Here is a 16,726-nt window from a genome sequence, read left to right as displayed (position 1 = left end):
CAGTCATTATTTATCCATTCATCCATTTCACTTATTCATCCCTTGCCATTTTATTCTGTCATATCCTTATGGACGACAACACGTAAACACTTATTTTTTTCAGTAAATATATTTGAAAAGGTAAAGTATGCAGATATATACAGCAATTTAAGTTGAATATAAAACTAAAATGGCTTAAAAAAATAGAAAATATATCATTTTCTGAGGCCAGAGCATAAATACATGGCAGCGTGGTGCCCTCTAGCGGCTGTTTTTGGTAATTACAGTGTGTTTTATGGCAGATGGAGCTGTTGTATACGGTAGTATGAGTTTTAAGGAGCAAACCTACACAAATCGATTTTAAAAATGTTAAAATTTGTCATACATTTAAGTTGAATTCACTTAATTTTGCAGGTTTGGGTTCTAAGGTTATTATCAAGTGCAACAAAAGAGTTCACCATTTCACTCATTTATTATCATTATTATTATTATTACAAAGACAAATAAATATAGTATGGAGGTATAGGAGGGTGTTTGCTTAAGGCTAATACCATTAAGTCTTGTTCAATGCATGCATATAGAGTGGACATGCGCTTAGTTAATTGCAGACGGTATTTTTAGTATTTTCGCCACAAGCAGGCGGAGCTAAGGATGCTGGGATGGAGGGATGCTGAACAGCAGGTGCGGATGTTTACTGGATGCACTTTGCTGAGGGGAGACCGGGAAGCAGAGCAGTCTTATTTCTTCCACCGTGTAAACCTTAAACCTGTTAGTCTGGAGAGGGTTTTAGTGTTTTAGAGGTGACCGATCCCAGATCAGTTTGACCGACAGGCTGCGAAATCCTCCGTCTGTGTCTGTCGTGATGCTGAGGTTGTGACGATGTGATGCTCCACGGCCTGAGCCTTTTCTTTTGAAACCTGATATTATGCAGGAAACAACGGGAGCTGCACGGATTAAAGGGGAACAAAGCACCGGTTCTGAAAACGTTTTGCGAACTGGCAGGTTTGTAGATGTTGGTGATTTTTTTTTTTTTTTTTTTTTTTTGCGCATCCAATTGTAACCAAAGGAGGTGATGAAACAGAATATGCTGTCTTTGTAACACCACCGCAAACAGCAGCCTCATCTTTGCTTGTATCAGCTTTAAATGTCTTGTTCAGCTGTCCTAATGCGTTGATTGTGCACATATTATCTCCATGTTCTGATGATGTGGAAAAGTCTAGGCCTTCAGTGTTTTGGACATGGAGTGACCATATGAGAGGGAGCACTGAGGGGAAGAATAGCCTGGGCTGTGCTTGTTTATGTGGCTGAATCTAATCTAAAACACCCCAATCACACTTTTTACTATGAGATACTTATGCATTTATAAGGCAGGGATATTTATAAGGCATTTGTAGGTTGATTGTGGGATGTAGAGTGAAAAATATTGCTATGAGTAATCAAATTCTCTCAGCCTAGTAACTCTGCCAAAAATAGATTCTCTATTAAAGGACAGTGGTGGTTTTGTGTGTTATGTCACTTCCCTGGAGGTAAATGTCTCATCTGGTGTAACATCACTGAGTGCATGAATATGGGTTCATGCATGCGTGCATCTCTGAATCTGCGTTTTGACCCTCCCCCTGCAGACTGCATATCTCTTAAGCTCTAGACTGAATGCTATAATCCTCTAATTGAAACCTCTTCCCACTATTTTCCTCTCATGTGTCACCACACCCACCCCCTTTCATCTACCCTCCGTCGCCCCCCTCCCTCTCTGCCTGCAGTATCAGCCAACTATGGTCGACCCCTCGGAGGCTGAGGAGCAGACGAAGTGTAAAGGCCCACAGCTGGACGCACCAGTGGTGGCAGCTGAAGACCCTCGTCTGCCAGATCAAACCGATGGCACGACAACAGAGGACGACGGGGATGCCGGTTTTGAGACGCCGCCCACCGGCAGTTCTGAGCCCAGCCCTTGTCATGCAGCGACTCCGGCAGCTCCAGACCCTGCTTCTCAGGAGGTCCCACCACAGCAACCACAGACTCAGACTGACACAGATGCACCCCCCAAACTGTACCTGGACCTCTACAACTTTGACTCCCCTGCTGCAGAGGGAAGCCGCTATGTGTTAACAAGCCCCCGCTCTCTGGAGGCCTGTGCGCGATGTGGGGTCAAACCTGTGGAGCTCCTGCCACGCCCGCTGTCTGACTTTGCTCGAGAGGCTCCTGGACGCTCCATGCGTGTTGCAACAGGGTTATTTGAAGTCTATGAGAGGGACAGGCATGCGAAGTTGAGGCAGTGCAGAGAGGAGAGAGAGAGGATTGTTAGGGAAGAAAAAAGGAGGATTCTGCAGGCTGCAGTCAATAGCAGCAGTGTATCATCAGATTCTGTGGAGCAGCACCATAAAGACCCATCTGCTTCAACTCCTACATCTAAGTCTGGGCAAGTGACCTCCGGCTCAGCCCCTGATTTTGGACCATCATCTAAAGCCACAGCAGCAGCTCCAACATCTAAAACAGGCACAGCTGTTTTATCTAAAGCCCCGGCCTCCGCTCTCAGCACATCCCCTAAATCTAACAATTCAGGAACTACTCCATCTTCAAAAACTTCCACAGTCTCCAAGGGTGTTTACCAGGGGTTTGTCAAGAATTTGTCCTCTTCCATAGAGCAAATGAAACCAACACGAGTTTCATCGGGTCCTCCACCAGTTGTCAGGAAGGCCTCTGGTGGTAAGTCTTCAAACACGTTCCCCAGATCAACACCAAAACCTCCATCTTTTCCCAGAGCCAACACTACGTTAACCTCATCAGTGTCGAAGCCTGCAGTTCAGAGCACTGGGACTCCACTTAATGGTGTAACTGGAGGAGCGTTCATTCAGCATAATGGACACTTTGGCTTTCACTCTAAGGTGCGAGGAAAAAGCCATTCACTGGAATCCTTACAACGCAAGATGGATCCGGTCTTCTCCTCCGCCTCCACCACCACAACTACTACATGCACCTCATCTGAGTCAGGTGCTTCTTCTTCTTACAGTTGGGATGGTGCACGAGATCACTGGGCGAAGGTCTCCAGCCCCCGAGCTCGTACCCTGGCCACGTTCAACTCTCTGATGGGTCGCAGTTTGAGCCTTGGAGACTTGAGCCACTCTCCTCAGACCACACAGAAGGTGGAGCGAATAGTGAAGGAGGTCAAGCGTCGAGGGTTAAAGGCTGTGTCTGAACGCGATCGCAAGATTGCAGCTTTGATGCTCGCCAGATACCAAGAAGAAGACATCATGAGCCAGACCCGTTACGTAGCTCACCTTCAGTGGGATAGTGAGCGGCGAATGGAGGAGCTTCGACGAGAGCAGGAAGACAGAGAGAAACAGCGTGCTGTGCTTCAGTGCCAGCGAGTGTGGCAAACCCAGGTTTCCATACGCCAGCGAAGACTTAGCCAGCAGGAACGGCAGTCTGCGGCCGCCAAGCTTCGACAGGCTGAGGAGAATGAGGAGCGGTGGAAGGAACTAGCAGAACAGCAGGAGCGCAACCGTCTGCAGCGCTTACAACAAGCAGCACGAGAGGAGAAGCACAAAAAAGCCCTTCAGGAACAGAACCTGAAGGCCCTGGAGGAGGAGAGGGCAGCCATGCTGGAGCAGGAGAGACTGCTGCTGAAGGAGAAGCTCACCATGGCTGAGTTGAAGAGGCAGGAGAAGGAGCACCAGTGTCAGGAGGAGAGACGGGGTCTAAACAAAGCAGAACGAAGGCGCCACGCTGCCATAATACAGGAGATCGCCCGTAGGGAGCAGGAGGAGAGAGAGGAGACTAGAAGGGCAGCAGAGGAGAAGCTGAGTCGCTCCCTGGAGAATTATGAACAGATCGTTGAACGACGAGGGCAGGAGCTGAAAGAGAAAGCCAAGCGTGAAGACAAGCAAATCCAAAAAGCACGCAAGGCTGCAGAGAGGCGTGAGAAGCAGCAGCAGCAGCTTCTGGCCACTCGGGTCAAGGAGGCAGAGAAACGAGCCCAACAGGCCGCTTTGGTGGCAGAGGAGAAGGCCAAGGAGAAAGCTCAACGGGCCATCCAGAGCAGGCAGGAGAAAGAACGGCTTCAGAAACTCAACAGGCAGAGGGTGGAGGATGAGGAGAAGCAGAGGCGTCTGGAGCTGCTGCAGTCCATCGAGAGGAAACTGGAAAAGAGTGAGCAGATCTTCAAGGAGAAGAAAGCGGTGCTGGAAAGCGCCCGTTCTGTGGCCCGAGCCTCTTTCCATGTCCGAGACAAAGTGCGGGAAGAGACAAACATGCGTACTTTTGATAAAATGGCCCTGGAAGCTCAGCTCAAAGCCAGCTTGGATGAAAAATAAACCATGAGTTTTTTGTGGACTCCATACTTCTGGTCATGTGTCTGGCACTTGCCTCCATTATGGCCCTCGTCACTAAACAGCTTTACCCCTCTTCTTGTAAAAACCCATAACAGTTAGTGTTATTTTTTCACATATCTTTTTCCATCTGTTGATTTGATAATAATTTTTTTTAACCATAATTCCTATCAAAGTAAACCAAATCGAAACATCATTTTGTATCATGGATGTAAAGAGACTGCAAAGTATATGTCAGCTGTTCTCAAAACCTGTGCAGTTGGACTTACAGTACACTTCATTATGGATGAACACATAGAGAGAGCTGCCTTGTCCAGCAACACAACCCTTCCTCTCTCTTTCACTTTGCCCTCTGCTGTGTTTGTCTCAGCTACTGGATTGAAAGCTGTGCTGGAATGAAAAGAGTCATTGTTTACCAGGAAGCACAACTCCATGACAACTGCAGAGGCTTTTAAGGAAGCATTCCTGTGGGGAAAATTTAAGCATAAAACATGCAATGGTTCTACACCCCCCCCCCTCCTGAGCAAATGAAGAACCTTTTGTACACAAAGTGACACAGCTTGATGTAGCGTGGAGCCTCTGCAGAGAGAAAGCTCTGGGCAGGACACATGTCTGTAACTAACCGCTGACAATGCAGCACAGGAGGGCTGTGTGCAGCAGCCTCATGCTGATGAAGCATCAGAGGACGATTTTGCAGCATAAACTACCGTCAAGGTCTCCCTCCATCTCTGCTCTTCACATCAGATTGCAGTAAACAGTGCTCTGAGAAACAGCCATGTCATGAGTCGATGACATCCGCTTGGTGGTTATGACAAGGTCAACAGGTACAGGTTTCTATTTCTTTAAAGTCCTCATGAAATGACTTGTGGTTGTCTGTTTGTGTTTGTATATTTATGTGTTTTACTGTCACACTGTCACCAAACTTTGGTATTAGGACCCATAACTTCTAGTTCAGGGGTGTCAAACATACGGGTCAAAACCAGCCCACCAAAGGGCCCACTGTGGTCCGGGGGATGGATTTGTGAATTGCAATTATTACACTGAAGATATTAACAATCAGGGGTGGTAAAATCATTTTAGTTCAGGAGCCACAAACAGCCCATTGTGATCTCAAGGTGTGTCAGACCAGTAAAATACGATCATAATAACCAATAAATAATGACTACTCCAAATTTTTCTGTTTGTTTTAGTTCAGAAGAAGTAAAACTACACAAAAATGTTTAGATTTAGAAACTTTCCTTTAAAAAATAAATATGAGTAACCTGAACAAATATGAACAACTTGAAATATCTTATGAGAACTAAGTGCATGTTTGCATTTTAGCATTTTTATTATGCCTCTTAAAAAATGTTTTGTGCCCTAGTATATATGAACAACTGCAATCTGCATGTTGCAATGCACATGTGTTAACGATAAGATGAGGTGTAATATTTTTAAAATTGCACTTATTTTTCTTAAGAAATTTCAGGTTGTTCATGTTATTCACATTTTTTAAAGGATAGTTTGTAGATGTGAACATTTTCCTTCATGTAATTTTACTTTTTCGCTCTAAAACATCAAGGAAAATTTGGAGCTGACATTTTTTACAGGTTATTACCTCTGCCAAGGAGGTTATGTTTTTGCCGGGGTTTGTTTGTTTGTCTGTTTGTTTGTCTGTTTGTTTGTTTGTCTGTCCGTTAGTGTGCAACATAACTCAAAAAGTTATGGACAGATTTGGATGAAATTTTCAGGGTTTGTTGGAAATGGGATAAGGAAGAAATGATTAAATTTTGGTGGTGATCGGGGGGGGGGGGGGGGGGGCACTGATCAGCCTTGGCGGAGGTCTGTGCTCTCCGAGTGCTTCTAGTTATGCTATTGTTTTACCAGGATCATACTGGGCTGTATGTAGCCCCTGAACTAAAATGAGTTTGACACCCCTGTTCTATCTAGGTCATATGTTCTCTTTGGTGAATTGTTTCTTTAGATATAAAATTAATACATACATACAAGTGAAAAATTGCTTATCAGTATTTTTTGGCCATTTTCCAGGGAGATGACAAACTAAAGTACCATTATGAATACCTACAAAACACCTTTTTTGTCATACCTGGATCACATATGTTACATGTAGTGCAAGTCATATAAAACATTAGATAGCATTTTATGAGGATTTATGCAGTGTCTTTTGTTTTGTTAAATGCAGTTGCCTATCATTTATTTTGTTTATGTTTATTCCTATAGGGACAGGTATGTAGCATCAATTGATGTGACACACAAGCTAACCTGCAATGCCTTTCCTGGGGGGGTTGTTAATATCCATGAAACGCAACATGTACATGAAGTCTGTTCTGCATACATGCAACAATGAGTAAATGAATTCAAAACTAAGCAAAAACAGAATAATGTCCATGACAAAAACTATAATACCACTGTAAGACAGATCGTTCATGTCTAAATGACTGATTCTCCTTTTTACTTTCGGTTTGATTCTCAAAAAGGTCAGTCAGGTTCCACTTAGCGTTCTGAAAAGGGCTCTATATGATGATCAACTAAATTTATCTAAGGACTCATTATAGTTACCACTATTCACTACACTTACTATACACTTTTGTTATCACTTGGCCTAAAATTAACAAGAAGCACCAGATCACCAAGCAGCTGAGGAGCTCAATTATGTCACCATTTATAGATGAGTTTTAGAAGGGCATGTTTATTGAAATCATTCAAATTCAATACATTTAATTTTTTAAGAACGTGGCAATGGTATGAGCTATTGGATTATTTTATCATCATAAGAGGCTTGGTTGTTAAACAATTTAGAGCAACAATCTGGGGGCACACTCACCCCTACAGGACACTGCACAGACAGAAAAAACAACTCATGCAAGCCAACACCAGGCATTAAAGGCCTCTGGCTGCACTAATCCTACAATCTCTGAGATTAAAAAAAGAATGAGTGATACACATGGGTTTTTACCCTCAGATGTTGCTGTTACCATAGTGATCTCAATCGGGATGAAACAGTGGGAGGTGAATGACTGAGCAGAGAGAGTGCGTGGGAATATGAGGCCACTAGCTTCTCAGCAGAGGAGGCTCACTTGCTCTGGTAGTTTCTTTGCAGAGTGTTATGGTCAACATATACAGTATATTGACATGTATTAGACAATATAATTTTATCCACTTAACACATTTAAACTCATAGGATAACAAATTTTTAAAATGTCTCCAGTCATTGTGCATGATCCCACTCTTGCAGCCAACATTCACTTAGTAACATCACTAAGCAGACATAAAATGCAGAATGAATCTGAAGTGCAGCATTAGAGGAGCAGACAGGCTTACAGCACTGACCAGGCCGCAGTGTTCCTGCCAGATTATCACAGAGAGGAGATGTAAGGTCAGAGGGATGAGAAGGCAGATTTTAGATATTCATGATGATGACTTAGGATGAACAGTGAAAACTGCAGTATGGACACAGCAGATTTTTAGGTAGAGTTAGTCATTAAAATTAAACCATTATATAATTTGGTCATAGTATAGTATGATGTAAAATTTGGTCATAGTATGATGTAAAATTTGGTCATATTGTATGATGTAAAATTTGGTCATAGTATAGTATGATGTAAAATTTGGTCATAGTATAGTTTCATAGTATGATGGAAAATTTGGTCATAGTATAATGTAAAATTTGGTCATAGTATAGTATGATGTGAAATTTGGTCATAGTATAGTATGATGTGAAATTTGGTCATATTATAGTATGATGTGAAATTTGGTTATATTGTAGTATTATTTGAAATTTGGTCATAGTATAGTATGATGTAAATTTTGGTCATAGTCTGATGTAAAATTTGGTCAATATTATAGTATGATGTGAAATTTGGTCATAGTATATAGTATTATGTAAAATTTGGCCTTAGTATAGTATGATGTGAAATTTGGTCTTAGTATAGTATGATGTGAAATTTGGTCATATTATAGTATGATATAAAATTTGGTCATAGTATAGTACGATGTAAAATTTGGTCATAGTATAATGTAAAATTTGGTCATATTGTATGATGTGAAATTTGGTCATAGTATAGTATGATGTAAAATTTGGTCATAGTATAGTATGATGTAAAATTTGGTCATAGTATAGTATAATGTACAATTTGGTCATAGTATGATGTAAAATTTGGTCTTAGTATAGTATGATGTAAAATTTGGTCATATTATAGTATGATGTGAAATTTGGTCTTAGTATAGTATGATGTGAAATTTGGTCATTGTATGATGTAAAATTTGGTCATATTATAGTATGATGTGAAATTTGGTTATATTGTAGTATGATTTGAAATTTGGTCTTAGTATAGTATGATGTAAAATTTGGACATATTATAGTATGATGTAAAATTTGGTCATATTATAGTATAATTTGAAATTTGGTCATATTATAGTATGATGTAAAATTTGGTCATATTATAGTATAATTTGAAATTTGGTCATGTTATAGTATGATGTAAAATTTGGTCATATTATAGTATGATTTGAAATTTGATCATAGCATAGTATGATGTAAAATTTGGTCATATTATAGTATGATGTAAAATTTGGTCATATTATAGTATGATTTGAAATTTGGTCATATTATAGTATGATGTAAATTTTGGTCATAGTCTGATGTAAAATTTGGTCAATATTATAGTATGATGTGAAATTTGGTCATAGTATATAGTATTATGTAAAATTTGGCCTTAGTATAGTATGATGTGAAATCTGGTCATGTTATAGTATGATGTGAAATTTGGTCATATCATAGTATGATGTGAAATTTGGTCATATTATAGTATGATATAAAATTTGGTCATAGTATAGTACGATGTAAAATTTGGTCATAGTATAATGTAAAATTTGGTCATATTGTATGATGTGAAATTTGGTCCTAGTATAGTATGATGTAAAATTTGGTCATAGTATAGTATGATGTAAAATTTGGTCATAGTATAGTATAATGTACAATTTGGTCATAGTATGATGTAAAATTTGGTCTTAGTATAGTATGATGTAAAATTTGGTCATATTATAGTATGATGTGAAATTTGGTCTTAGTATAGTATGATGTGAAATTTGGTCATTGTATAGTATGTGAAATTTGGTCATAGTATGATGTAAAATTTGGTCATATTATAGTATGATATAAAATTTGGTCATATTATAGTATGATGTGAAATTTGGTCATATTATAGTATGATTTGAAATTTGGTCATATTATAGTATGATGTAAAATTTGGTCATATTATAGTATGATTTGAAATTTGGTCATAGCATAGTATGATGTAAAATTTGGTCATATTATAGTATGATGTAAAATTTGGTCATATTATAGTATGATTTGAAATTTGGTCATATTATAGTATGATGTAAATTTTGGTCATAGTCTGATGTAAAATTTGGTCAATATTATAGTATGATGTGAAATTTGGTCATAGTATATAGTATTATGTAAAATTTGGCCTTAGTATAGTATGATGTGAAATCTGGTCATAGTATATAGTATTATGTAAAATTTGGCCTTAGTATAGTATGATGTGAAATTTGGTCATAGTATATAGTATTATGTAAAATTTGGCCTTAGTATAGTATGATGTGAAATCTGGTCATGTTATAGTATGATGTGAAATTTGGTCATATCATAGTATGATGTGAAATTTGGTCATAGTATGATGTAAAATTTGGTCATATTGTATGATGTGAAATTTGGTCCTAGTATACTATGATTTAAAATTTGGTCATAGTATGATGTAAAATTTGGTCATATTGTATGATGTGAAATTTGGTCATATTATAGTATGATATAAAATTTGGTCATAGTATGATGTAAAATTTGGTCATAGAATAGTAAGATGTAAAATTTGGTCATAGTATAGTATAATGAAAAATTTGGTCATAGTATGATGTAAAATTTGGTCTTAGTATAGTATGATGTAAAATTTGGTTATATTGTAGTATGATTTGAAATTTGGTCATATTATAGTATGATATAAAATTTGGTCATAGTATAGTACGATGTAAAATTTGGTCATAGTATAATGTAAAATTTGGTCATATTGTATGATGTGAAATTTGGTCCTAGTATAGTATGATGTAAAATTTGGTCATAGTATAGTATAATGTACAATTTGGTCATAGTATGATGTAAAATTTGGTCCTAGTATAGTATAATGTAAAATTTGGTCATAGTATAATGTAAAATTTGGTCATAGTATGATGTAAAATTTGGTCTTAGTATAGCATGATGTAAAATTTGGTTATATTGTAGTATGATTTGAAATTTGGTCATAGTATAGTATGATGTGAAATTTGGTCATATTATAGTATGATATAAAATTTGGTCATAGTATAATGTAAAATTTGGTCATATTGTATGATGTGAAATTTGGTCCTAGTATAGTATGATGTAAAATTTGGTCATAGTATAGTATGATGCAAAATTTGGTCATAGTATAGTATAATGTACAATTTGGTCATAGTATGATGTGAAATTTGGTTTTAGTATAGTATGATGTGAAATTTGGTCATATTATAGTATGATGTGAAATTTGGTTATATTGTAGTATGATTTGAAATTTGGTCATATTATAGTATGATGTAAAATTTGGTCATATTATAGTATGATTTGAAATTTGGTCATAGCATAGTATGATGTAAAATTTGGTCATATTATAGTATGATGTAAAATTTGGTCATATTATAGTATGATTTGAAATTTGGTCATATTATAGTATGATGTGAAATTTGGTTATATTGTAGTATGATGTAAATTTTGGTCATAGTCTGATGTAAAATTTGGTCAATATTATAGTATGATGTGAAATTTGGTCATAGTATATAGTATTATGTAAAATTTGGCCTTAGTATAGTATGATGTGAAATTTGGTCATATTATAGTATAATATAAAATTTGGTCATAGTATGATGTACAATTTGGTCATAGTATGATGTAAAATTTGGTCTTAGTATAGTATGATGTAAAATTTGGTCATATTATAGTATGATGTGAAATTTGGTTATATTGTAGTATGATTTGAAATTTGGTCTTAGTATAGTATGATGTGAAATTTGGTCATAGTATAGTATGATGTAAAATTTGGTCATATTATAGTAGGATTTGAAATTTGGTCATATTATAGTAGGATTTGAAATTTGGTCATAGCATAGTATGATGTAAAATTTGGTCATATTATAGTATGATGTAAAATTTGGTCATATTATAGTATGATTTGAAATTTGGTTATATTGTAGTATGATGTAAATTTTGGTCATAGTCTGATGTAAAATTTAGTCAATATTATAGTATGATGTGAAATTTGGTCATAGTATATAGTATTATGTAAAATTTGGCCTTAGTATAGTATGATGTGAAATCTGGTCATGTTATAGTATGATGTGAAATTTGGTCATAGTATAGTATTATGTGAAATTTGGTCTTAGTATAGTATGATGTGAAATTTGGTCATATTATAGTATAATATAAAATTTGGTCATAGTATGATGTAAAATTTGGTCATATTGTATGATGTGAAATTTGGTCATAGTATAGTATGATGTAAAATTTGGTCATAGTATAGTATAATGTACAATTTGGTCATAGTATGATGTAAAATTTGGTCTTAGTATAGTATGATGTAAAATTTGGTCATATTATAGTATGATGTAAAATTTGGTCATATAGTATGATTTGAAATTTGGTTATATTGTAGTATGATGTAAATTTTGGTCATAGTCTGATGTAAAATTTAGTTAATATTATAGTATGATGTGAAATTTGGTCATAGTATATAGTATTATGTAAAATTTGGCCTTAGTATATTATGATGTGAAATCTGGTCATGTTATAGTATGATGTGAAATTTGGTCATAGTATAGTATTATGTAAAATTTGGTCTTAGTATAGTATGATGTAAAATTTGGTCATATTATAGTATGATGTAAAATTTGGTCATATAGTATGATTTGAAATTTGGTTATATTGTAGTATGATGTAAATTTTGGTCATAGTCTGATGTAAAATTTAGTTAATATTATAGTATGATGTGAAATTTGGTCATAGTATATAGTATTATGTAAAATTTGGCCTTAGTATATTATGATGTGAAATCTGGTCATGTTATAGTATGATGTGAAATTTGGTCATAGTATAGTATTATGTGAAATTTGGTCTTAGTATAGTATGATGTGAAATTTGGTCATATTATAGTATGATGTAAAATTTGGTCACATTATAGTAGGATTTGAAATTTGGTCATATTATAGTATGATGTAAAATTTGGTCATATTATAGTATGATTTGAAATTTGGTTATATTGTAGTATGATGTAAATTTTGGTCATAGTCTGATGTAAAATTTAGTCAATATTATAGTATGATGTGAAATTTGGTCATAGTATATAGTATTATGTAAAATTTGGCCTTAGTATAGTATGATGTGAAATTTGGTCATATTATAGTATAATATAAAATTTGGTCATAGTATGATGTAAAATTTGGTCATATTGTATGATGTGAAATTTGGTCATAGTATAGTATTATGTAAAATTTGGTCTTAGTATAGTATGATGTAAAATTTGGTCATATTATAGTATGATGTAAAATTTGGTCATATAGTATGATTTGAAATTTGGTTATATTGTAGTATGATGTAAATTTTGGTCATAGTCTGATGTAAAATTTAGTTAATATTATAGTATGATGTGAAATTTGGTCATAGTATATAGTATTATGTAAAATTTGGCCTTAGTATATTATGATGTGAAATCTGGTCATGTTATAGTATGATGTGAAATTTGGTCATAGTATAGTATTATGTGAAATTTGGTCTTAGTATAGTATGATGTGAAATTTGGTCATATTATAGTATGATGTAAAATTTGGTCACATTATAGTAGGATTTGAAATTTGGTCATATTATAGTATGATGTAAAATTTGGTCATATTATAGTATGATTTGAAATTTGGTTATATTGTAGTATGATGTAAATTTTGGTCATAGTCTGATGTAAAATTTAGTCAATATTATAGTATGATGTGAAATTTGGTCATAGTATATAGTATTATGTAAAATTTGGCCTTAGTATAGTATGATGTGAAATTTGGTCATATTATAGTATAATATAAAATTTGGTCATAGTATGATGTAAAATTTGGTCATATTGTATGATGTGAAATTTGGTCATAGTATAGTATGATGTAAAATTTGGTCATAGTATAGTATAATGTACAATTTGGTCATAGTATGATGTAAAATTTGGTCTTAGTATAGTATGATGTAAAAGTTGGTCATATTATAGTATGATGTGAAATTTGGTTATATTGTAGTATGATTTGAAATTTGGTCTTAGTATAGTATGATGTGAAATTTGGTCATAGTATAGTATGATGTAAAATTTGGTCATATTATAGTAGGATTTGAAATTTGGTCATAGCATAGTATGATGTAAAATTTGGTCATATTATAGTATGATGTAAAATTTGGTCATATTATAGTAGGATTTGAAATTTGGTCATATTATAGTATGATGTAAAATTTGGTCATATTATAGTATGATGAAAAATTTGGTCATATTATAGTAGGATTTGAAATTTGGTCATATTATAGTATGATGTAAAATTTGGTCATATTATAGTATGATTTGAAATTTGGTTATATTGTAGTATGATGTAAATTTTGGTCATAGTCTGATGTAAAATTTAGTCAATATTATAGTATGATGTGAAATTTGGTCATAGTATATAGTATTATGTAAAATTTGGCCTTAGTATAGTATGATGTGAAATTTGGTCATATTATAGTATAATATAAAATTTGGTCATAGTATGATGTAAAATTTGGTCATATTGTATGATGTGAAATTTGGTCATAGTATAGTATGATGTAAAATTTGGTCATAGTATAGTATAATGTACAATTTGGTCATAGTATGATGTAAAATTTGGTCTTAGTATAGTATGATGTAAAATTTGGTCATATTATAGTATGATGTGAAATTTGGTTATATTGTAGTATGATTTGAAATTTGGTCTTAGTATAGTATGATGTGAAATTTGGTCATAGTATAGTATGATGTAAAATTTGGTCATATTATAGTAGGATTTGAAATTTGGTCATAGCATAGTATGATGTAAAATTTGGTCATATTATAGTATGATGTAAAATTTGGTCATATTATAGTAGGATTTGAAATTAGGTCATATTATAGTATGATGTAAAATTTGGTCATATTATAGTATGATGAAAAATTTGGTCATATTATAGTAGGATTTGAAATTTGGTCATATTATAGTATGATGTAAAATTTGGTCATATTATAGTATGATGTAAAATTTGGTCATATTATAGTATGATTTGAAATTTGGTTATATTGTAGTATGATGTAAATTTTGGTCATAGTCTGATGTAAAATTTAGTCAATATTATAGTATGATGTGAAATTTGGTCATAGTATATAGTATTATGTAAAATTTGGCCTTAGTATAGTATGATGTGAAATCTGGTCATAGTATACTATGATGTGAAATCTGGTCATAGTATAATATTATGTGAAATTTGGTCATATTATAGTATGATGTGAGATTTGGTCATAGTATGACGTAAAATTTGGTCTCAGTATAGTATGATGTCAAATTTCATATTATAGTATAATGTGATATTTGGTCATAGAATAGTATCATGTTAAATTTGGTCATAGTTTTGTATGTAACATGAAATTTTGTAATAATATGGCTTGATGTTAAAATAGATCATAGTATAGTATGATTAAAAGTTCGTTTATAATGTGATGTGAAACAATTTAGTCCATTAAATGTGGTCTTTTACACAGACGTCTGTATTCTTTTGACGTTAACTCTTTTGCTTTTCTATAAACCCTTCTCAAATATATCTATTGTTCATTGCCTTTAAAGGAATAACAAACTGCAGTATCTCTTGTACAGTCTATAATTTCCACCCACACTAATTACATTGTGCATTTTTTTGTCCTGCAGGTCCTGGTGATGTGCAAGAGCTGATGATGATACTTACAATCCTCCCCAACAGAGCCTTTCTACCGACAATATGTGTTCAATGAGTCCGTTAAACTTCTGTCTCTGCTGAAAATACGTCCATATCAACATTTTCTGTTTGTTTGTTTCTTTAGTAATAGTGCCATCTTTTGTGCTGCTGAGAATAGGAAGTAAAAAGGTGATTTCTTGCCCAGGTATTAACCTAATGCCTTTTACCTGCAAAAAAAAAAAACAAAACAAAACAAAAAAAGACGACATGTACAAGGTTCAAACACAGCTTTATTAGCATAAAGGCATGTTGTTCAGTCCGTAATATGTTCCTCATTACCTTACCCAGACATGTGGGCTTTCTTTCTGTACAATTTCTGGTGTTAAGTTATCATTTGTACATGATCATAAATGCTTGCTTTAGTGAATTACATGGAGTTGCATCATCGAGGAACGATAAGATGTGGCAATAATGAAATGGTCAAGGTTTATAATAGACATCTCTGAAATCATTGTTTTCATTCACCCTATGTTACAGCATAGATTTACAATTTTCCCGTTTGTCTTAAAAGTATATTCACCTGCCCATATAACACTGAAACAGTTTGCTTGCTGTTAAAAAGATACCATAATGTGCATTTAAATTATCTGAAGCAAATTCAAGGCTTCAGCAGTCAGTGAAATGAGTTAAATGAGTTCATTTTTTTTTTTGTGAGACTTTTTTTCTTTTTCTCCAGACAGCGCTTTATGGTCTGATATTAGCCAGGCTCCTAGTGTCAGTCACTTCCTTTCAATTAACAAATTGAGCGTTCATTTACTCTGGAAAATCATGCTGGAAAAATGATGCTTTATGTAACTGAAAAAACTGAGCCAAACTCCATAAATAACCCTGTACAATACGGTAAACCTGCTTCATGGAAAAGGGACCAGACTGATGTGCAGAGGAGTGAAGGTAATAAAAGGAGAATCTGATGCTAAAAATACAAACACTGACTAATTAGAAACGGGATATTTCTCGTCTAACCACCAGTATGGGCAGGATGAATGACTACAGCGAGTAAAATCTGTTGCAGCGTTGACTTGAAAAACTGCAAACCTATCGTTGAAGACAATGACATGATCTGTGCATACAATCCAAACTGAATAAAAACATTTTTCAAGATAAACGTACTTTGTCTTAAGGATCTGTATCTGTAGCTCTGTACTGTGTTTTTGTGTGTCATTACATTACATTACATTTTGACATCTTATCTCAAATGCAGAACAAACAAGTTACTCAGAGTTATAGTATATAGTTATAGTTTTCTGATCTTTGGAGTTTCTATTATGCAACAAAAATCTGAAAACGAGAAAGCTCGACCTAATAGATACGGATTTTTTTGCATCTAACTTTCATTTATTTATTGGTTGGAAAG

At 34.6% G+C, this 16,726-nt stretch overlaps 1 protein-coding gene across 2 annotated transcripts; it reads left to right on the top strand.

The window, feature by feature from the left end:
- The first annotated feature begins 607 nt into the window (after positions 1–607).
- ccdc177 (coiled-coil domain containing 177) lies at positions 608–16,477 on the top strand. Of its 2 annotated transcripts, none has more exons than XM_030126119.1 (3): positions 608–981; positions 1,740–5,128; positions 15,306–16,477. In XM_030126119.1, the coding sequence occupies exon 2, from the start codon at positions 1,752–1,754 to the stop codon at positions 4,287–4,289; it is 2,538 nt and encodes an 845-aa protein (XP_029981979.1). In that variant the 5' UTR covers positions 608–981; positions 1,740–1,751; the 3' UTR covers positions 4,290–5,128; positions 15,306–16,477. The 2 variants fall into 2 exon arrangements, with proteins under 2 accessions (XP_029981979.1, XP_029981980.1); XM_030126120.1 differs by having other exon boundaries at positions 1,740–5,134.
- The last annotated feature ends 249 nt before the right edge of the window (positions 16,478–16,726 follow it).

The sequence above is a fragment of the Sphaeramia orbicularis genome, chromosome 22 (genome assembly GCF_902148855.1).
Source record: "Sphaeramia orbicularis chromosome 22, fSphaOr1.1, whole genome shotgun sequence".
Lineage (NCBI taxonomy): Eukaryota > Metazoa > Chordata > Actinopteri > Kurtiformes > Apogonidae > Sphaeramia > Sphaeramia orbicularis.
The sequence above is the reverse complement of the archived record's forward strand: the minus strand, read 5'-3'. Positions and strand labels throughout refer to the sequence as shown.